This window comes from Humulus lupulus, chromosome 5, assembly GCF_963169125.1.
Source record: "Humulus lupulus chromosome 5, drHumLupu1.1, whole genome shotgun sequence".
In the NCBI taxonomy this organism is placed as follows: Eukaryota; Viridiplantae; Streptophyta; class Magnoliopsida; order Rosales; family Cannabaceae; genus Humulus; species Humulus lupulus.
This window is the reverse complement of record NC_084797.1, coordinates 230246895-230271015: the sequence shown is the minus strand read 5'-3', so window position 1 is coordinate 230271015 and position 24121 is coordinate 230246895. Positions and strand designations below refer to the sequence as shown.

General features: G+C 32.2%; 1 protein-coding gene and 2 pseudogenes across 1 annotated transcript; 1 reads left to right on the top strand and 2 right to left on the bottom strand.

The window, feature by feature from the left end:
• Positions 1-2348: 2348 nt before the first annotated feature.
• On the bottom strand, positions 2349-7089 carry LOC133780046 (protein DETOXIFICATION 49-like; annotated as a pseudogene).
• Positions 7090-17028: 9939 nt separating this feature from the next.
• LOC133778328 (protein DETOXIFICATION 49-like) lies at positions 17029-19040 on the bottom strand. Its single transcript, XM_062218215.1, has one exon. The coding sequence runs from the start codon at positions 18946-18948 to the stop codon at positions 17371-17373; it is 1578 nt and encodes a 525-aa protein (XP_062074199.1). The 5' UTR covers positions 18949-19040; the 3' UTR covers positions 17029-17370.
• Positions 19041-21087: 2047 nt separating this feature from the next.
• On the top strand, positions 21088-23581 carry LOC133778329 (AUGMIN subunit 7-like; annotated as a pseudogene).
• Positions 23582-24121: the final 540 nt, after the last annotated feature.

Below are 24121 nucleotides of genomic sequence, written 5' to 3'. Positions count from 1 at the left end.
TGCACTTTTTTTTATTTATAATTGTTATTCTTCTATTGTCATATTTTGATAAGAAATATTTAAGAGAGAGGTAATTGCTTTCAATCGGTAGCATTCAGAATTGCTAAAAACCACTTCATCTAATTTTTTAATATAAAATAAATGTATATTTTTATATGTATATACATATAGAAAAGCTATATGTGTGTTTAATTGTATATATATATATATAATATTTATCTATATCAAGTCAAGCTATACCAACCCCTAAAAAAAATAGATGTCTCCTCTTCAACCACTACAAAAAATCTTAGTTTTAGTCACAACAAATTTTGTGACTAAAATCAAAAAATTTGTGACTAAGGAAAAATCATTATATCTATGTCATCACTAAAAAGTCCGTGGCTAAAAGTATTAGTTACAAAGATCATAATTTGTTGTCACTAAATGTATATTTAGTCACAACAAACTTTATCACTAAAAATAATAGGTTGTGACTAAAACTACATTAGTGACAACTTGTGATTAAGTACGACTTTTTAGTCAGAAGTAATTTTTTGTTATTACTAAAAGTGGCATTTAGTCACACAAAATATATGTTGTGACTAAAAAGTTGTCACTAAAGATTACCTTTATTTGTAGTGAACAGTGGTGCATGCCACTATATCCGACTGCTGCCATTAATTGGACCAAAAACTTTTTTATTCTAATTACGTGTCTTTTTATATAAAAGAAATATTCTTTATAGGCTTTCGGCCATCCCATACCATTCACATTGATCTAAGAAACTTAGTATATAAATTAATATATATATGTAGATAAAGAGAGAGGGTAGATAAGTTTGTTTTAGTTAAGCAAATTCATATAATTTTTATATAATAATTCTTAATTAGATATATATATAGTTAATCAGACGTTTAAAACGAATAGACATTGGACTGCATTACAAGACAAATTTAAGTGGAATAGCTTAAGCCGGCGCACAGACCACTAATTATAAATACAATTTGGCTAATTCAGATAAGGTCTAAACAATTTTCTCGATCGGCGGCGTTTAAAGCGGCCACTAATACAAAGTTAATAAGGTATTATTCTCTTTAATCAATTTGTTAATTTTAAGTATAATTTTTTTTTTATAATAATAATAATAATTCTTTTGTAATGGTAAACGTACTTACGTCTCCAATAACTAAGAAGCAGTTTCAATCCTTTAAGACAAAACATTTAAATAAAACCGGTCTAGTTAAATATATAATTTATTAGTCAACCTTATTTTATAGATTATATATATAGTTACATACACATTATTATTATTATTCTTTATCCAGCTATATATAAGGTCAGGTCAGCAATCAAAATCAGTGTCATCCACAGTCTTAAGCTTGGTTTTTATGTAGTGATTACTTATACAATGTATGTGTTTTGGAAGATACAACTTTTTGTGTCTCACTGCCACGTGTAATACTTTGACAATTTCTCTTAAAAATAATAGTTGAATTCATCAAAATTTGTAGCTCATTTTGTCTTCAAGAGTGAGCATATTAGAATTTTGGAGTTTTCTAACCATAGTGGTCTAATGGTATGTGGAGGTGAATGAAAATTAGAAAAACTATGAGGGGGTGTTTGCAAGTTGAAATATAGAAGTTGAATTTGGATGAGCAAAGCCCATAGGCATATGGTATGTATCTTCTTATGTTATAGTTTGTTGATGATCTTAGTGTACATGATATATAAATGCCAAATTCAGGTATTCATTGTTAAGTATCCCATACGTTAGTTACTGTAGATACATCTCATATATGACAAGCAAAAAGATGTTACTTTTGTTGTATTCAAACTAAATGGCTAACCCAATTAATGATTTCTATCTTATTAGGGGTTAGAAAAGCAAAGGATAAAAAAGACAAGTCATAAATAATGAAAAATATTTTGGGGTCTTGTTTTTTGTTATGTTTATTTGCTGTCGAAAACACACATATAGTTAGAAGAGAACAAGAGACAATAATCAATTATTAATGAATAAAAATGACAACTTTGGATTAATGTTTCTACTTTTTCTGATGAGAGAAAACCAATGCATAAAACAAAAGACTATCTATCGTTATAAGGATATCATGTGTGTCCCCTCTACTACTACTTATCACCTCTAAATGTAAGAACCTTTTTTAGAGTTAAAAAAGAAGAAAAGAGTCCCATTAAGAATCATAATGAAATGAATTATGAGTATGACCCCTCCAATTTCCAAAATTTTGGTTGATGTAGTAGGTCTAAAAGAAGTACACAAATAAGTCACACTTGAGAGTTTATTATTATGATTATTATTATTATTATTATTATTATTATTATTATTATTATTATTATTATTAGACTCAATCCTTAATTTCATCACCATGATCATGATCATCTTCTTCAATCGTGACACTCCTAGTGAGCTCCTTGGCTCTTTGAGCTTGAAGTTCCCAATCGGTTCGAGTCAAAACAAACAACATGGTCATCACACACGAGCTCTCAGCAGCCAAAGGACCAAGCCATTTTCCTGTAAAATCAAACCCTACATAAAAGCTCAACCAAATAGCAACCGACATTCCCACAAGGTAGAAGCAACCCAAGTTGATATTAGCGTCGAGAGAGGGCTGAGCTGTGCCTCTCAAAACGCCACAACTCGTTGTTTGAGGGTAGTTTCCAAGCTCATAAAGACCGTTTATTGGGAAAACCATTGATGTCAATGCAATGATCTCAACGTCTTGTGTGAACATAGTGGCCCAAACTTTCCTAACCATTATAGTAAACAACAATGCCGAGAATCCCATAACAAAGCTGTATAATATAGGCCAACGATGGCAAAAAGTTTAGCCTTTTGGGGACGGTTTGCACCGAGCTCATTCCCAACCCTTGTTGAAACACCAATACTCAAAGAAGACGAGAAAATGTACATTAGAGTTGTGGTTTTGTAACGCTCTAAGCTCCAGGGACCGTTACGGTGCACATTGTAAATAGTGCTAAACTCGCTTATTGAGTCATTTGGTCATAAACGTGTAACTAAGTATGATTAGCGGTTTAGGAATTAAAAAGTTTTGTTAGGATATAACGTTTCACTAGAACGTTTACTGTATACATTGGGATCCCAAAAAATATAATTTAAAGGTTTATTACAATAAAATATTCACAACCAGCCGAACTAAGCGGTAAAACAGGGTTTAACCCTAGTTCCTTTCCTTCAAACCTCGGTCGTGGCGGTCTAGCAGCTGTATATGTACACATCGTCACCTAAGCTCTCAAACTCAAGGATGGTCCAACTTTCTTTTGCCTTTACATGCACCACATAGCACTCGTGAGCCGAAGCCTAGCAAGAAAACTCAATATGCTCATGAACAATCATATTATGATATCAAATCATATCTGGCATGCCTAGCAAACATAGCTTTATTCAAGCATGCAAATAAGTTCAAACAATGCTGGGGTATCGAGGATAAGAAATCATGCCCTTCTGATTAGATGACTATCAAGTCAATCCTAATCAGATGAGTGATTTAATACTAGAGGTTCTGGTAAACCATACTGGGTGACTGACAAGCAAGTCAACACCCAAAGCCATGCAAATGATGATCAGAATGATCATACAGAGCTTAAAGCCCTGAACAGATGAGTGAATATCACTTTGAGGTTCTGTTAACCATACTGAGTGACTAACAAGCAAGTCACTACGGGGCTCAGTGTCCATAGCCGTGTAACGAAACTGTTACCTGGGATTTCCTGCAATGGCTCTATCAGATGAGTGACTGATGGGCAGTCACTAGCTAAAACAGATGAGTGACTGGTGGGTAAGTCACACAAGCGCTTTTAGTTTTCATCGAACTTGAGGTCGGTCTGACATTAATGCTCTTGTTGAGTCATCTAATGCAGAATGTCGATTAGATCTAATCTTTAATCGGCCCAGCGTTCATGACGCTTATGCCGTTACTGGCTCCCAGGTCGGTAACACACGACCAATGCCAAATCTGAGTGATCAGGGCCATGCACAAGCAAGCAATGCTACCAACATATATCATATGTTTAATATCCAAATACAGGGCATTCAACATGCTTACTTAACAATTACTAGCACAATTAAGATCATGCATACACACAGAGGCTCAAGCTTTGAACAATCTCATATTCAATATTCATAGCATGCCCTAATCACATGTTTCTTGTGCACCACATGCATCACACTTAATCATCCAACATGCCTCAATAATAACCATATGCAAATGAGCAAGATTGCTAAACATTCAATATGCTATCAATGTTTACCTTTAAACATCCAACATGCATCAAGAATAATCATGCATGTCACATATGGGGTGCATTTTTCTTACATTTGGTCCACGCACAGGTTACCATTAAACGAGCCACAAGCACGACCCTGATTCCAAGTCTCTAGTGATAACCTAATCACAACCATAATATAAAATCTCTTCAAAATGAGTAGATAAATACTTCCAAATCCAACCCAAGCCTCCAGGACATCGAATCCCACTCAACTAAGTAGTAGGATCGATCCCAGGCCCTTAGAGTTAAGTTTCCATCACAAAAACACACTTTTGGGCAACTTTTCCCTTAAGGGCCGCGACCCTCCAAGGACTATTCCGCGGCCTGCCCCCCTAGCAGAGCCTCCTCCTCCTTTATCAAGCTAGGGCCGCGGCGCCCAAGAACAGGGCCGCGGCCCAACTTTGCACCAGCCACTTTTCTTCATTTTTCCACTTTTAAAACATTCCAAAAACCTATCCAAACATCTCCAAATCCCAAAATCAAAGTTCCCAAACATCCCCATGATCCAAAACCCATAAAACCCAAGTCTCAAATCACCCTAAAACACATCAAAACACAAAATCCAATTCAAGCTTAAAAGCTTTTAAAAACTTAAAACTTAAATCTTGAATTACCTTCAATTGAGTTGTTTCTAACTAAATCCTCTAGATAATAAGCTTCTAATATTTCCTAGGATCGCTATGCCTCGATCCTCGCTTGAATCCAAGTCCTAGAACTCAAGTTACCTTCGAAAATGTGATGGGGAGACGAAAAGGAAACTTAGAGGGAGAGAGAACGTACAAAACGTTCTTTTTATTCTTTTAAAAGGTTACTTCAAGCTTAAGTAGCCTCAACCATATCCTAACACTCAGGGTCTCGAAAACACCCCGGGGACAAAATAGTCAAAACCTCCAGAATTTCCCCCTAACTTACTAACTCCCAATTTATCACCAAATATTAATTCCCATTACCCAATAACCTGGTAATGCTCAAATTACCCCTTGAATCACTCCAAGTCAATAATAAATCCCGTTGTGACTTTCCCACTAGCTTACCTCCTAGGGTCGTCTTGTGCTGAGTAACCCTAGCATAACCAAACAATAATAAAGCACCCCACACATATCACATAGATGCCAAATATGCCCGAAATGACCAAAATATGATAATTACCCAATTACTCAAAAATGAGTTCACATGCATATTTAATATACCTAAACATGCATATTATCATTTAATAACATAATAAATCAATTATGGCCCTCCCGACCTCCTAATCAAGGTCCTAAACCTTATTAGGAAATTTGGGGCATTACAGGTTTGGATCAAAATCCCCATTGAAACAACGATTGCTTGAGGATTAAGCAACAACCCACACAATAAAATCATGAACTCATACCACCACCATTCGAGACAAACCGAAACTCAAAAGAGACTTCCATGCTCTGAACACACTCCGAGGAAATCTCAACCCATGTTTTCTTATACACACCTAAGATTACAACATATACAATCAATGATCCCACTAGGTTAAAATTTGTCCAAACCCCACTCAAGGCGATCCCTTTAATACCCATATTGAGAACAGAGACGAGAAAATAATATATGGGAATGTGGAGAATAATCGAAAGTTTGGCACCGAAGGTGAGAGGGAGCGTTATGGATTGAGTTCTGAGGTAGATTCTAAAAAGGTGTAGAATCGATTGAGCAATAAGATCATGGAGAGAGAGAAGTATGTAAGATTGAGCTATGGTTGCTATATCATCCTGTTGACCAAAAGTAGCAATTTTTCCTCATATTAAACCATAAAATGGCTATGGGGACAGAAGTCAACAGAAGCAAAATCATTGTTCTCTGCAAGGTAAGCCGAAGAATTTTGAGCCTTTTTGCTCCAAAACCTTGGCCACAAATGGGTTCCATCCCCATAGTGAGTCCTGACAAAATAGAGTACCTTGTAATGTTGGAAAATCTGATGGCAAACAACTAGGGGTGTGCATGGTGTGGTTTGAGCGGTTTGAACACTTTTTAATTAATACACCATGCCACAAGTGCGGTGTAGTAGCTAGAACACACCGTGCGGTGTGATTTCGTTGCACCAAACTGACCAAACCAAACCATTTTTTGCGGTGCGGTTTGGATGGTTTTCCACGGTGTAAGTGTGTTAAAAAATATGTGTGAGATAGAGAGGTGATAGGGAGGAGGCGCAAATGAGATGAGAGAGGAATGGGTTGTTGTCGTGTATGATGTGTTAGAGAATAAGGTTATACCCTAATATAAGTGGGCTCCTAATTTTAGATTGGGTTACTAAAAAATGGTATATGTATAAAGTTTACTTTTTTTTTAACATATTTGTAAGTATACGGTGCGGTGTGGTGCAAACCAAAATTTCACACCACCAAATCGTGCACCGCACCGCGCGGTTTAGCTAAGATACTAACCATACCAAACCATTCCACTTTTGGCACCGCAGTTTGCGGTGTAGTGTGGTGCGATGCGGTCAGTCGCCGCGGTTTAGATGCTCACCCCTACAAACAACCCACCAGCCAGAGACAACTCGCCTAGTTGACCCAGAAAAAGTATGGAAATGAGAGAGCGAGAATAAAGCAAAAGCCCAGATAAGACCATGGAAAGAGCTACGTTGGCTATGCATCTGGCCTCGGAAATAGCCTCAGAAAGATGTGTATTTTGATGATTTTGATTTTGTAATTCTAAAGTTGTGATAAAAGGGGTGTGTTCATCAGACTCTTGGGGTGTATAAGAGAGAGTTTTAGGTGGGTTCGAATCATAGTGGCACAAGGAAGGAGACAAATTGTGGTGGCACATAGTTTTGGTATTCAGAGAAGAGACTGAGAAAAGATAGAGTGAGAGAAAGGTTTAGAGTTGTGGAGAGAGGTGTAGGATGAATTTAAAGGTAGAGATTTTTATAAATGGATATAAAAAAAAATACAAGGTGTGAATATAAATTGAAATTATTGGAGTATGTTGTCTCACATGGAATAAATGTAAGAATATTGAGCCATTAATGAGAACATGTGTATCTTCACTAATCACCAGTTGATTTTCAGATGAAGCTCTATGATTCTTGTCATGGTATTATGAGTCAATTTCCTAGCGGGCATTCGATCCACATCGATCGATCAACAAGCCAACTTAAAAAAAAAATGCTTGAGATCTGCATAGTGCAAAAAGACAATTGAGATCCAAATAGTGAGATAAGCCGCACGAGAACCACATAGTGCAAAAAGACACTTGAGTCACTTGTGATCATGTGATTCAAGATTTGTGAGTGAAAAAATTGCCACTATCGTGAGAGGAGATATTGGAGTATATTATCTCACATGGAAAAAAAATAAGAATATTGATCCATTAATAAGAACATGAGTAACTCCACTAATCACTAATTAATTTTTAGATAAAACGTACAATTCTTGTAAGAAATAATTAAAATTGGAAAGAATAAAAAACAAAAGATACTTTGTTTTATTTCAACTTAAATACTTTGGAAGAGAATAGTAGTAGTAGTCTTAGAGAGCTTTGCCTTTTTACGACCGACCCATATTCAGTATTTGGGGGCCTGCGTAAGTGGGTCCCAATCCCCACAAGGTTGAATCAAAGAAGAGTCTTGACTCTTTTTTGGTAGAGTTTATGAACCTAATTTGGTATATATATAACAGGCCAAGTTTTCCTAATAATAATTACTATTATTATTGATGGTGTTGGAATGGTGGAGTTTCTTTTGGGGAGTTTTAAGTCCGACTATGCACAGTCCTTGAGTGCCCTTAATTATGGTCAATGAGATTATACGTTTTCTATTTTTGAATCTTCTACTTTGTTGAAAATAATGTATGGATTGTTTTTACGGAATGAGCTTCAAAAAGAGTCCTACTGAGGTTATTTTGTGTTTTTAACATGTGAATAGTTTTCAGTGCAATTTATTTTTATGATTGTGTATATTGTAGTTATTTAAAATATACTACAAATTTTCAGTAAATTCCAAATAATATATAGTGTCGAAAAATAGTTTAAAAACATATTGTTGCACTCGTAACTAATTTTTTTTATGCGTGTGGAGAACAACATGTTTGAATTTAATTTTTTGCATTATAAATTATTCAAAATTTTATGAAAATTTGTAGGATACTCTAAATAACTACAATATACACAGTCATAAAAAAATCGCACCGAAAATTATTCACGGGTTGAAAATATCATAACCAACACTACACCAAAATACCCATTTTGTGTCAATCAAACAATTGAGTCAATGCAATTGACTGCTACTGTTAATCGAGAATTAACATTTGTGGTAGTTGAGCAATGTCACAAATAAAAAGGTTGCGTCAGTTCAACACTAACGGTGTTAGTGAGGAGCGTTTAACTCAGTGGAGCTATAGATAATTAGATATCGTCTTAGTCAATGCAAACCAAAATAGAATCCCTCAAAAAAAAATTCAAAAAAGTGAAGGTAAACAGGCACATCTCTATCTACGTGTAGATAATTAGATATCTTCTTACTCATCATATTGAAACCGTTTGTGTCTTCTCCTTAAGTTAGAATAACATGTATGCATGACTTTTTTTTCCTTTGATATTTTATTTACTTCTTTATATGTATGTAGTTTAATTATTTCCTATAATTAATTAAAGAAGACAAGTTATTGTGATTTAATTTTTAATTTTTAATATTTGTATTGATTGTCCTTTGTATATATGTATGTTTACTAGTTTGAAGTAACGTGCAATGCCCGCTAGCTTATTTTTAAAGTTGTAAATATTGTCAATAATTTTAATAAAAACTTGTTTACTATTTTTAAAAAATATATATATATAATAGAATAAACTATAGTTTTATAGTATATATAAATATTTATAACAATAATCTCTACATATATGACATTTAAACACAACACTGACATATATATATATTTACATGGCTACATGTCATATATATAAAATACAACAATATTTAAAAAGAAATTAATAATAGAAATAAAATAAGAATATAAAAAGTCATAGTGTAGACAGTAGTATACATGCATCAACTATTTTTAGTTTATAATGTATCTCGCAATGTTCATTGGTGAATTTGATGAAGAAAAAAAGTTCCAATCACTTAATAAAAAACAAACTATCACACAAATTTATAAGATAAAATATGATAGGTATGTTTTTATTATTTTTAAATAAATATGATTTAATTATTTAAATTATCATAAAATATCTTAAAAATATCCTATTTTAATTAATTAATTAATTAAATTTTTTTTAAGCTTATGTTTGTTCTAGTTTTTTAATTTAGTAGTGACAACAAAATATTATATATTATATGTTTAATATATATAATATTAAGTTTAAGTTTAATTAAATTTTATTTAAGTTATAAATGTATAGTTTTATTATTTTTAAATAATTATGATTGTAAAATATCTTATTTTAATTTGTTGAATTATTTATTTTTTTAATTTTATTTAAGTTTAAGTCATGTTTACAATCTACCGATAAATATAAGAATATTCTATTAATTATAAGAATATTTCGTTAAAGTAAACGGAAAAAAAATAAAAAAAACTTTTAAAACAAAAAATTTCTGTTATCTACACACTATGTAGACGGCGGGAAAACGATAAGATCTTAAGGGCCAATTTTGATTGAAATTTGGATTTTAATTTACTTTTTTGATAAGATATTTTGACTGTGTTCCCCTTTTTGGTATTGATATTGTTTGCCTTTATTTATTTTATTTAAAAAATATATATATATTTATATATAAATATATATTGAAGGACGAAGTTTGAATTGGTGAAACTCCTTTGTTTTAGTATTATTTTTTTTCAAGTAGATTTATCTATTTTATTTTATTTTTAATTAATTATTCATTATTATTAATAATATACTATAACTTAAATAAATCTACTCACTTACTTATGTTATTATTTGTTAATAAACAGTTCAAAAATTATGTTTTTGTGTGTATTAAAATTCAAATAATAATAATTACGACATTAATAATGTTACATTTGTTAAGTTACTCTCATATATCTATATATATTTATCTATCGTGTAAGCTTTGTTCAATTTTAGGTAATAGTTTTTAAATCTGTTTTATTTCAATTTTATTTCATTTTTAATCAATTATCTATTATTAATTTTAATTATTTATTATCTATATATATGAAGCTAGGTGATAAGATGGCATTTAATTCAGATTTTTACACTCTCTACATTATCTTTTTTTCTTATATTATCAGAATTTTACACAAATATTTTTTTTATTTCATTTTTAATTAATTGTCATCTATTTTCTCATCCATTCATAATTTTATGTATAGATTTATTTATTCTATTTCCTTTTTAATTAATTAATGAATCATATAACCTACCTTATCCACTTTAGCCAAAAAAAAAGTTTCAAAAATCATATTTTTGTGTGTATTAAAATCTAAACAATGATTACCTTAATAATGTTACATTTATATATAATCATTGCCAAGGAAAAAAAAATTATTTTGTATAAATAAGCTTTTATAAGGTTGTCTTATTTTGAAAAAATAAAAAAAATAATGATTCGTTGAGTTTAATAAAATGAAAAATATGATACTAATTAATTTTTCTACAATTATATTATTTTTTTCTCATACATAATGAAACAATTTTTTTTTAAAAATATATACTGTCCAAAATAATTATAAATGACTGCACAAGCGCTTCTTCATTTCCTAGTGTATATATATATATAGTCGGCTAGAGATATGGTATTAATTTCATCGACAAAGACAATGCTGTGATTTGGTCACACACGTATACAATACAACACAGCATTTTAATAGAATCCACAATAAACAAGGACTAAAAGCCACTCATATTCTAACGTTAATGTGATACATTAAACTCCAAAAAGAAAATGTTCAGCCAAAGGTTAACTCTACAAGATTAATTTTTGTCTATTAGTTAATCCAAGAAAAAATCGACTCATTAATGAAATAATGACAAAACTCAATCTAACTTTGATCATTTCTTCCATCTATATATTAATTGCTGTACTTTCTTGGAATGAACTTTCTTGGCCATGCTTTTTTAACGTCATTATTTAGCATTTGACACTAAAGCCAAAAACAATTTAAAGTGGACAAAATTATAAAAAAAATTTAAAAAAGAAATCTTTGTACTTAATATAATTTTTAAAAATACAAGTTTAATGGATATATATATATTATTTTTGCACACATTTATTTTACATTATGATAAATCAAGTTAATTTAATGATTAAACTTAAAATTAGTTTTTTTACTTATTATTTTGTTATAAGTTTTAATTTCAGCCATTAAATCATTAACATGTATGTATAATAATATCTATGTATCAATTACATTTTTTTTTTGACAAAATCCATTACATCTTTTCAATTAGTTGATATTCATAAATTAATGCAATATCATATATATATATATATATATATCACAAATTCTCATATAGGAGTTCTCCTTTAAGTCCTATCAGTAAGGTTTTCTACGTTCTCGACTCGTGAACAGTTTTCGACATAATTTTTTGTAATGACCGTGTATAATGTAGTTATTTAGAGTATCTTGCAAATTTTCAGAAAATTCCAAATAGTTTACAGTATCGAAAACTAGATTCAAATATATTATTTTTCACACACATAAAAAAAATTAGTGACTCGTGCCCAACATGTTTGATACGTATATAGTGAAGTGTACTATTATATAAATATTTTAAAATATATATAAATTTAAATCCCAATAGAAAGTATGGAGACGTATAGTGTATATGTATATATATGTGGTTCCATATATGATATATATGTGTGTTTAGAGGGCCGGTTGGACGGTGGAAAAGGCAATTGCCGCATGCAGACTTTGTATACGACTCTTCTTAATTTGTCTGCATCAATAATACCATTCTATTCATTTTTTCAATTCGGCTTTCACTCTGTCCTCCAATCCCCTCTGCGTGCCATACTAGACACCACAAAAGTTCAAAACTAAGCCAAAACAATTGCAAAGTACTATATATGAGGCGTATATATATATATACACACACACACAACAGCTATCATAACCTGTATTTATATATATATATATATATATATATATCTAACCATTTTGTTTGTTTCCTAAAATGGCAACTCATGTAATATCCATTTTTTGCACGTGGAATCCTCATGAATAGTATATTATTTGCAATTATTGTTGCTTTAAGATTTGAAGTTTGAAGTTAGGTAGTATAGTTCTCGTACAAATTTTGTATATATATATATATATATATATTATTTCTTCCTCAATTTTTGCTGCTAGAGTACTTATTATTACAGCTTAATTCCTGGACTTTGGAGACACAACAGCACATGGGTTTTCTGTACAATTTTTATATATATATTTATAGGTAGCGTGCATGCATAGGTAGAAGAAGCATTTTTTGTAGTTTGTAGAGTTATGCACGTAAAATTATGTGATGTCTGGTTTGGTTACTTTTCTCCATCACATAAGCAATAAAGATCGATTGACCAACCTAGCTAGGGTTTATAAATGTACCAACCTTTTTCATAATTATTGCATGGAGATAGATGGCCTCAGATCATGATGTGACCAAAACCTAACGGTACTCAAAGTTATTATTACCATTTCTCTTAGACTTAAAAGTCCTCCTATCCTTTAATAGTCCAAAATTAATGTGTCAACATATGTTAAAATATACATGTAGATATTATAGGCAGCCCCGTACGGAAGGTATCCCCAATAACTTCATCAATTTCTTTTAATTAAAATCAACCATCTACCATTGTATATATATTTGTAATAAATTGTGGTACAATCATAGGATTTGACTTGATGAGTTGTAATTTTTGTAATCGTGTGGCGTGGAATTCGTATTCATACATGTATAGATACTTATCTAAGTAGGACTTGACTTTTTAAACGGGTGGAAAATGTGGTCTTTGTGTAGATTTCCAGTAGCAATTAATTTGAGAATGCTAAATGATACAATATACGTACCAATAAAAACCACAACTTAAACAAATGAATCTTACATTAAATTTTCGTATAATTAAGTTTCATGTTTATTAGTATAAGCCCTGACACCGATGTGTTAATTTTTTAACAATAAATATATTAATTAATTTATATGCGTATTAGTTAAACTATCACGCATTAAAATTAGGGATATAATTTCTTTTTGTGGCGTTGAGAACTACTCTTAGTGGAGTGGGGATTCTCCGTCTACACGGAAAACACGGTAGGGACAAGGATGACACTCATCATTCTAACAATGTCTTAATTAATTTGTTTTATTATTTATTTTAAATATTTATTTATGTATTTTTGTAGTACATTAATAATTTTTTTTAAAATTTTTAATTTTATTTTGGAAGATATTTAGTAATTTGAATTATTAACATATTATAATATTTTAAATTTAATATAATCCATTCTTTAAAAAAAAAAAATTAATGGTTCTCTTTAGGAATTTCTTATCCCACCCCTAAGTGGAATATATGAGGAGTTGACATAGATGCAAATAAAATGGTTAATGAGGACAAGGACGGGGAGCATTAATCCTCGCCTATTCAACACTTTGTTTCCATCCCTAATGGAAAACTCCACAAAATGACATCTATATACCCCATAATGATAACCATATACCCATTCTAATGAGCTTTTTTACAAATATAACCTTAAACCCAATTAAAAAGACCTAAATATCCTTATTAAGTAACATTAAGTTTTTCTTCTAACTTACCAACACTTGTTGTCACCATCTTCTTCCGCTCTTCTCTTATCTTCACTTCCAAGTTCTAAATCACATAAGGAGTAGGTGCTATTGTTATTTATGTATTGTAGGTGTGTTAAATAATAGTTTATATGTGTATTTTCAAATTGTTACGAGCTGCTTAAAAAATGAATTTTATGATGACGAAGTTTCATTTGATTTCTGTGATTTAAATTTTTTTTTATTCCGAACTTGTTCACACTGAATTCGGGTCTTAGTTCATACCAAATTCACACATATTCACATATGGTCCCAACAGATTGAAAATTATTAGTGTGAACTATATTATTTGGTATGAAACATATGTGAATCGAGTTTGAGTTAGATGTGACTAGGTCTAAATTTAATGTAAATCAGGTCCGAACATAAAAGTCTTAAATCACAAAATCATTATGCATAAGGACGTAGCTTTACGGAATTTCCCAATTAAAATAAGTGGCTACTACTGGCCAAGTTATATTCGGCTTGCTCGGTAACATGCAAATAAACATGAATAAAAGCTTAAGAACAAAACGTAAAAATACATTCGGTAAGTTTATTTTTATTTTTTATTTTTTAAAATTTTAATTAATTTTTGCATAATTTTGAAAACGGTTAGTTTTTTTCTTACTTTTAACTTTTTTAAACGTTTTTCTTCTCCTTCCTTATCAACTTTTTCTTTCAAAAGCATTGTTATTTTTATTTTATAAAAATAAAAAAACATAAAAACAAAAATATATTTTATTTTTGTGTTTAAAAAATTAAATTTTTTTTTCCAAATACAAGTGTTTGGTAAAATTTTTGTTTTTGAATATTTCAAACAAAAAAATATGGAAATATTTTTTTTTTGTTTCTTTATTTTTAAAAAATAAAAATATGTTTGGTAACTATTTTTGTTTTTTGAAATAATAATTGTGTTTGATAACTTTTATTTTTATTATTTCTTTAACAATATAAAATGATGTGTTGATTGAAGATGAGAAGAAAAAAAATGAAATGAAAATTCGAAAATGGTTTAAAAAAATTTTGAAAGTGAAAAAATTCTTTTTTCAAAATTTAATGAATTTTAATTAATTTTTTTTAAAAATAATCAATAAAAATAGAGTAATTAAACACTATTTTATGTTTAATTGTAAAAATTTTAATTAATTAAATAAAAATTTATTTTTTTAAATGTTACCATACAGTACCTCTAAATATATATATATATATAGAAATTTTTTTGATTAAAAGGGGTTTCCAATTCTAAGGTAGACTATTAATTAATTATTTAATTAGAAATTGAAAACATTCGTGTAAATGACCGATTCAGCATATATACATATATAATGAGTCAAGTTTGTCCATAATCAAAAACTTTAAGCAGACTCATAATAGTCCACATGTACATATTATCAAACGTTTGTTAGTATAGTACATGTATCACACATGGCCGACATGCACACATTTCTTCATATTAATAAGAACGCGTTAATTGTGGACTAAAAGTAAACATTATTTTCTATAGATGCTTAATTTGTTATTATATATATAATTATAGTTTTTGGAAGCTTTTGATTCGTGGGGCACTCAAGTCAAAAGTCCCTCATCACTATATGTATATATATGCATATGCATATATTGACCATGCTAGTACGTACCTAAATCTAAATGTTGGAATGAAATATAGCACCAAGGCAAGGCATACAGAATTTTCTTTTCTTACTAAATATAAATTAATAATATACGAAACTTCTCTTCTCGTTGGTTTGGATTTTGGAATTATACGATGATGAGATAAAATTTGTTCGTTTATTTTGTCAGTCAAAATTTCCCATATCATCAAAGTTGCCTTTTTGTTATTTGACCGACTTCTCCAACTAATCGATCTAGAAACTCCATCACTTTCAATTCCATTATTAATTTGCGTGGAGAACATTCTAAGCACACCCAAAAAATTCCATGCGTGTACTTTAATTAATATTAAGGTGTACTTTATTTGTCCATCTTCTCCATCTGTGTCAATAATTAATAATTACTCGTGTTAATTAAGTTGGTCGTTTTATTCATTATCAAACTAACTAAAATTATCTGTACGTTAACGTGTTTTTAGCACGTTTATAAATCATATTATTTTCACATTGAAACTAATAATTGATGTTACCGTGTTAATTTACCCTACACAAAATGTGATAATATGGATTTCCCAAACCCACTCAAGATAAAGTGCAGGACAAAACCCACTTGCCCACAATCTAAGTTATAACTAGTCCACACGTACTTGACATTTCACTATAGAGTCAACATTCTATACATGTTGACCACCAACAAAACTTCCTAACCATTTTTTTTTCTTTTTATATATATATATATATATATATATATATATATATAGCGATTGTGAAAAGTGGAGATTATTCTTGATTAATTAGTTAAGTCTTTGATCGTTGTATTCAAAACTTTTGCTATGACCATGGTGGTAAGGTCAAAGTAAATTAAATCAAGATAATTACGTAACGCCTCCTTTCTATATCATACGTTCCCATTTAATATATATATATATATACAGTAGCCATAAAAAGCATATTATATGTATGTAGGAGCAAAACCATTGGATTGATTATTCCCACATAAAAACAAGTTCATGTGTATGTTGATATGTATGTAATGTTTAGGTTTAGGTGCATATTTTTGAGTGCACAGATCGTTACTCAATTTAATTATAAAAGTCGTATTCTCTCTATTTTATCTTAGTGTACATGCCAAATTCAAGTATTCATTGTTAAGTATCCCATACGTTAGTTACTGTAGAGATATTTTCAAGATAAATATATGACAAGCAAGAAGATGTTACTTTTGTTGTATTCAAACTAACTAAATGGCTAACCCAATAAATGATTTCTATCTTATTAGGGGTTAGAAAAGCAAAGGGTAAAAAAGACAAGTCAGAGATAATAAAAAAGATTTTGGGGTCTTGCTTTTTGTCATGTTTATTTGCTGTCGAAAACACATAGAGAGTTAGAAGAGAACGAGAGACAATAATCAATTAATAATGAATACAACTGACTACTTTGGATTAAAGTTTCTACTTTTTCTGATGAGAGAAAAAACCAATGCATAAAACAAAAGACTATTTCCATAAGGATATCATGTGTGTCCCCTCTACTACTACTTATCACCTCTAAATGTAAGAATCTTTTTTAGAGTTAAAAAAGAAGAAAAGAATCACATTAAGAATCATAATAAAATGAATTATGAGTATGACCCCTTCCATTTCCACAATTTTGGTCAATGTGGTAGGTCTCAAAGAAGTACACAAATTAATGAGTTACACTTGTGAGTTATTATATATTATTATTATTAGACTCTGGAAAAAGAATCCTCCATTTTATCATCATGATCATGATCATGATCGTGATCATCATCTTCTTCAACTGTGACACTCCCGGTGAGCTCCTTGGCTCTTTGAGCTTGAAGTTCCCAATCGGTTCGAGTCAAAACAAACAACATGGTCACCACACACGAGCCCTGAGCAGCCAAAAGACCAAGCCATAATCCTGTAAAATCGAACCCTACATAAAAGCTCAACCAAATAGCAACCGGCATTCCCACAAGGTAGAAGCAACCCAAGTTGATATTAGCGCCGAGAGAAGGTCGAGCTGTGCCTCTCAAAACGCCACAACCCGTCGTTTGAGGGCAGTTTCCAAGCTCACAAAGACCAATTATGGGCAAAACCATTGATGTCAATGCAATGATCTCAACGTCTTGTGTGAACATAGTGGCCCAAACTTTCCTAACCATTATAGCAAACAACAATGCCGAGAATCCCAACACAGAGCTGTATAAGAGGCCAACGATGGCAGCAAGTTTAGCCTTTTGGGGACGGTTTGCGCCGAGCTCATTGCCAACCCTTGTTGAAACACCAAAACTCAAAGAAGACGGGAATATGTACATGAGAGCTGTGGTTTGGATCAAAATCCCCATTGAAGCAACGGTTGCTTGAGGATTAAGCAACAACCCACATAACAAAATCATGAACTCATACCACCACCATTCGAGACAAACCGAAATGCAGCTTGGTATTGCTAGACTTAAAAGAGACTTCCAAGCTCTGAAACACTCTGAGGAAATCTCAACCCATGTTTTTTTATACACGCCTGAGATTGCAACATATACAATCAATGATCCCACTAGGTTAAAATTTGTCCAAACCCCACTCAAGGCTACCCCTTTAATACCCAGATTGAGAACAGAGACGAGAAAATAGTTTATGGGAACGTGGAGAATGATCGAAAGGGTGGCACAGAAGGTGAGAGGGAGCGTTATGGATTGACTTCTGAGATAGATTCTCAAAGGGTGTAGAATCGATTGCGCAATAAGATCAGGGAGAGAGAAAAGTATGTAAGATTGAGCTTCGGTGGCTATATCATCTTGTTGACCACAAAGTAGCAAGATTCTCCTCATATTTAACCATAAAATGGCTATGGGGACAGAAGTCAACAGAAGCAAAATCACTGTTCTCTGCAAGGTAAGCCCGAGAAGTTTGAACCTTTTTGCTCCAAAAGCTTGGCCACAAATGGGCTCCATCCCCATAGCGAGTCCTGACAAAACAGAGTACCCTGTAATGTTGGCGAATCCGATGGCAAGCGACCCACCAGCCAGAGACAACTCGCCGAGTCGACCTAGAAATAGCATGGAGATAAGTGAGCGAGAATAGAGCAAAAGCCCAGTTAAGACCATGGGAAGAGCTATGTTGGCTATGCATTTGGCCTCGGAAACGGCCTGAGAAAGATGGGTCTTTTGGGGATTTTGATTCTGTAATTCTATAGCTGTGACCAAGGGGGTGTGTTCATCAGACTCTTGGGGTGTACAAGAGAGAGTTTTAGGTGGGTTTGAATCATAGTCGCTCAAGGATGGAGATGAATTGTGGTTGCACATAGTTTTTGTCTCTTGAGTTTTTCGAAAGGAAAAAGATTCAGAGATGAGAGACTAAGAAAAAAGACAGAGAAAGGTTTAGAGGTGTGGAGAGGAGTAGAGAACGAATTTAAAGGCAAAGATTTTTGTAAATGGAAATAATAATAATAATAATAATAATAATAATAATAATAATAATAATAATAACAATAATAATAATAATAAAAAAAACATGTACTTATTATGGGGACGGCTGTTTTTTTTGGGCTTTATAGGGTCCACTTAAATATTATTTTACTGACTTTTCTTCTCTCTCATATCACTCGTACTCACGCTCTTTCTCATTCTCTGACTCGTTCTCCCTGTCTCAGGCGCGGGGCCGTGGATGAGTCGATCTTGGTGCTTGGCGAAGGAGCGGACTTTGACGGAGCCATTGGTGCGACGGTCGGGCATCGATGGGGACGTGGGTGCGTCTGGGATGGAGGTATTATTTTTTTTTCTTTTTCTCCTTTCTGAAATCTGAGTTTTTATTTTAATATTTGAAGTTGATTTTTGGGTTGTTGTGTATGAACGAATCTATTTTGATTTTAAAATTATTTGATATCTGCTGTTTTGTTTGAGTGTTCATAGTGTTTGTTGTTCGAGTTTTTGGTTCACTACACACTCGTTCTCTCTCTCTCTCTCTCTGGCTCATACCTTCTTTATTCTCATTTATTTTAAAACTTTTGACTTGCTTTCTTATATGTTCTGATGATGTTGTGTTGCACGTTGAATAGGCAGACAATTTGTGTCCAAATTCTCGGTCCCATTTAAACTTTTGTTTACACGAGAGAACCGAAATATATTATGTGATGATTTTTGAAATTTTAAAATTTATTTGAAAAACTAAGAAGTCTGAATGAGTGGTTATGGTTGCTAGTGACAGTGAGTGAATGAGAATCTATTTGAGAAACCAACCATTAAGTTGAAGTTAAATAAGAAGAAGATCAGTAGTAATGTGTGTTTATGATAATCTTATCTGTTCTGCATTGTTATTTATTTTAGTGGTTTTAAAATTTATCAGAGCTACTGGGATGGGAATGGTGGGAATGGATTTTAGTGACAGTGATTCTGAATGGATAAGAGGCTCTGTATCATTTTAAAGATTAAAGATAAATAATAAGTTAATTCCTTTCTCAAATTCAGTCAAAACCCCTAAATTTCCTATCAGTTATTTATGTTAGTTACTCTTCAAAAATGTAGTACTGAGCCTAGATTCTTGTTGGTGAAAATGAAAACCTGACTAGCTTTCTCCATAGGAAAAATGTGGTCAATTGTAGGTAGATTCCCATCCTTACGTGTATATTAAAACAATTTAGGCCAAATCCAGTTGGGGTGACTCACAATCTCTCATTCTCTAGTTCTATATGGCGGTTTTTTTTAATGATCACTGAATTTGTTTTAGATCTATAATTGTAAGGACTGTAAAAATTAGTTTAGTTTTAGGGAGACTTGTGTTTTTATTTTCTTGTAATTGCCAGGTTTTTTCTTTGTTTAAGGTAGATAGTATGTAAGATTTGATTTTTCTATTCTCCGAGACTGATTTTGTGAAATCCCTATTGACTCTGGTGCGAGGTACTTTATGTACTCGTTTTAATTAGTTATAGTGTGACTGACTAACATTTAGAAAACCTAATAATCTGTCAAAATATGTTTCTTTCAACCTATATCTATGCTGTAAAGGAATGTGTATTGCAGGGTATGAAATCTTGATGTTAATTTACCGTTTCATGTTTGCCCTTTTTTGTAATTTTATGGTTAAATAATAAAAAACTCGCAGCTTTGGAAAAGATTCTCCTATTACTTATTTTGTTGTGTGGAATTTCTTCACAAAGGCTTTGAAGTCATGACTATCTTTTGTAATTATGTTATGGTCTTTAGGCCTTTCTTTGAACAATAGAATTGTCCTTTGTGGTTTTATTTTATTTTATTTTATTTATTTATTAGGACCATGATCAACATCGCAATTATTTGTTTGAATCCATTTTTTGTTTATAATCTTTGATTTGTTTGCTGTGTAATGTAAAAATTTAGATGTCCTTTTAATTTGGAAAATTTGATGTGGGGTTATAGTTGAATTCTGTTTTTTTTTTTTTTTTTTTGTATATTATGCAAAGTAGAAGAAGATGGCAGCAAAACAAATGGAAGAGATACAAAGAAAACTAAGGTTGTTAAACTATCCTAGAGCCAATGCTCCTGCTTAGGCCCTTCTTTTTGCTGGCATGGAGCGCTACGCCCTTTTGAAAGGGCTCTTCTTTCGGTAATTACTGCTGTCCGGTTGCCATTACCACTGCCACTGCTTTCACATCCCTACTCCATGCTTGATTTAGCTTTGTATTCTTCAGCTTGTTGGGAGATAAGTCCCCCTTCTCCCAACAAATTCACCATGGAGATACTATGGATCGTTATGAAGAGACAGCTCACATTCAATGTAGGTCATTCACAATATCACCAACTTTATCATTCTAATTTCACTAATTTATATTTAACAGATACCTTATTCTATAATCTTTTTGCAGATTTGGCTGAGATTGCCAAGTTTCTTGGTATTACAACAACTGTAGATACAGAAGCCATTCAGGTCAGTTGGGCCTAATGGTATGCTATCAAGGACTATCTTATTTCCCAAAAGAAAATCATCTTTTGGGTACTTTATATTGGTCTTAAACTACATAATGACTTTTGTTATTTTGAAAGTGGATGAATCGTCGTAGCAACTAATGCTTGTCGTGGTTGAACTCACAGGGACGGGCAAGCTACGAAGATCGCACTGAAATGCTTCGTCTTCTTGTTGATCTTGTTGAGGCAAGCATTTATGCTGATAACCAAGAATGGAGGTTGTGATTATTCTAATTTTTAAATTTGGTTTGCCTAAGTTTGTTTCTGTTTGTTAAAGAAGCTTTTACTAGTTTCTAAAATCTACTCTTTTATAAAAATTTGCATGTGTATTTTGCATTTAGGCACTGATAATTGTTTTTGCCGAACATCTAATTTGCATTGGACTTCTGCAGTGTTGATGATCAGGTAGCAAAGGTTATACAACTGATTGATTCAATTGCTGAAAAGCAAGCTCAGATATTCTCAGAAGGGTGCAAATTGTTCCCTGCTGATGTTCAGATTGAATCTATATACCCACTGTAAGAGTTACTTTTCTAATTGGAATAACTCCCTATTGATTACTTCACACTTAGGCTTAGCTAATTGGTACTAGTGTTTTCTCTTCATATTAACTAGCAAGCCTGCGCTTACAGGTTAGGGACATTTAAAACAATCTTCAAATTACTTAGAAGTCACCAATGGGTGACGTAATTATCATTCTCTTTAGACTTTTAATTATTATAACAATGCCCTGCAATATCATTTCTTACAGGGAATATGGACTGTTGCTTTATATATTTGTGAACTTTTTACTTGATCGGTTTTTTGATGTTGTGATTTTTTTTCTGCTTTTCAATGTGTTTCTCATTTAGCATGCTTACAACCCAGATGAGGAGTGTACAGAGGTCCAATCCCAAATGCGGGCACATTTGGAGTCTTTTCTGGAAACTGCAAGAGCATTTAATACAATTTATACCAAGGTGTGGATTACTATTTATTAATGTTGATCTTTCCTTGAAAGCTTATGCTCATGCTAGTTCTACTTGTGCCCATCATTAGGATTTTATACACCTCTTGGCTTTTGCTGTGTATTTGGATTCTTTAAATGGATTAAATGCTTTCTGTTAGCAATGCTCACACATCTACTTTGATTTACCTTGAACTTTTCTACTTCTATTGCACCGTATGTAGTATAGGAGCAAAAGAGAAGGGAGGGAGATGGACTGTTTACAAATAATGTTTTGCAGATTCTTATAATTCAATGGTATCTGTAGGAAATCCGTCCTTGGACGCACATGATGGAGGTACCCCAACTTCATGGGTTCGGACCAGCTGCTAATTGCTTATTGGAGGCATACAAGATGCTTTTAAAGGTAGTTTCATGTTATTTGTGTAATGTAACGTGACTTCTATTTCATGAGGTTTCTCTCTATATAACTCAGGTTCTTAGGGAAATGTGGATGATATTTTATAAAATATAATCTTGCCCTTGAAAGTTGTTTGTGTTCCAAAGTGGCTATTTTCAACGGGTTTTATTTGCAGTTCTTGGGGAACTTGAGAAACTTGAGTGACTCGCATGCAGCTCTTGCTGTTGGCGCATCAGAAACAATTGCTGGTGAGCCATCATCTGTCACAAGGATAATATCCGAGTCCTAGTCTGCCTTGACATTCTTAAATCGTGTTCTTGGATTTCTCTCGTCTTCCATTGCTTGTGAGCAGCAGAACGAGGTAAATTTGAGATGAAACTAATCCATCGCACCCATTAGTGTTGGAGCATCACCCACTCTGCAAAGTGTATTGTCTACTTTTTTTTGTGAGGATTCAATGTTAAATATTCTATCACGAGTGTTGGTTGTAAAGTGGATAGATCGTTCCAATTATAGTAGTTGGTACATGTATTTTGAAGCCTCTTATCACTTTACACCTAACTACAATATGCTAGAAACTATGTTATTATACATTATATTGTTAATTTCTCATGTATAACATCCTATACTAGCTGGTCAATTTTTCTTGCTCATGCCCTTCTCTAAATATGTTTCCATTTTCTAATTCTATATTGATTTTTCTTAACATGCTCCCCTTCAAGAATATCTCAAATGTGGTTTATACAAAGTGCATATTTTCTATTTTCATTTGTGTCTTCCTTCAACTCAACCTTTTAAGTAAATGGAATAACTAGATTTTTACGTGTTTCAACCTTTAATGGAAGAACTTGCAATGCTCAAGTTCTCTTTGGGTTGTAATTTAGCAGTGTTTTGCTCAAGCTGGCTTGTGTTTACAATGAGTTTTAGTCCTAATTATAGGCAACTGTGGTGCTTAAGGCCCTTTTATAAGGAGTAATTTGAATGCTTAACATAATAACATGGTTTACAAAATGGTAAGCTGGCAAAACGTGTTAAGCGGGCTGGATGCACTAGGTTTAGCTTGTTCAGCATGCAAACCACGTTCTTTTCCTCTTTGAGTAGCTGTATTTGAAGATGGTCAATGAGCTATAGACATACGGAGTACGACCACGTCTTTGGGAAGTGGCACACAATGTTAGGCAGCGCACTACTAC

Bases quoted from the DNA above. Each gene is read 5' to 3' on its own strand.
- LOC133778328 (XM_062218215.1), bottom strand. From the start codon at position 18,948: ATGTGCAACCACAATTCATCTCCATCCTTGAGCGACTATGATTCAAAC.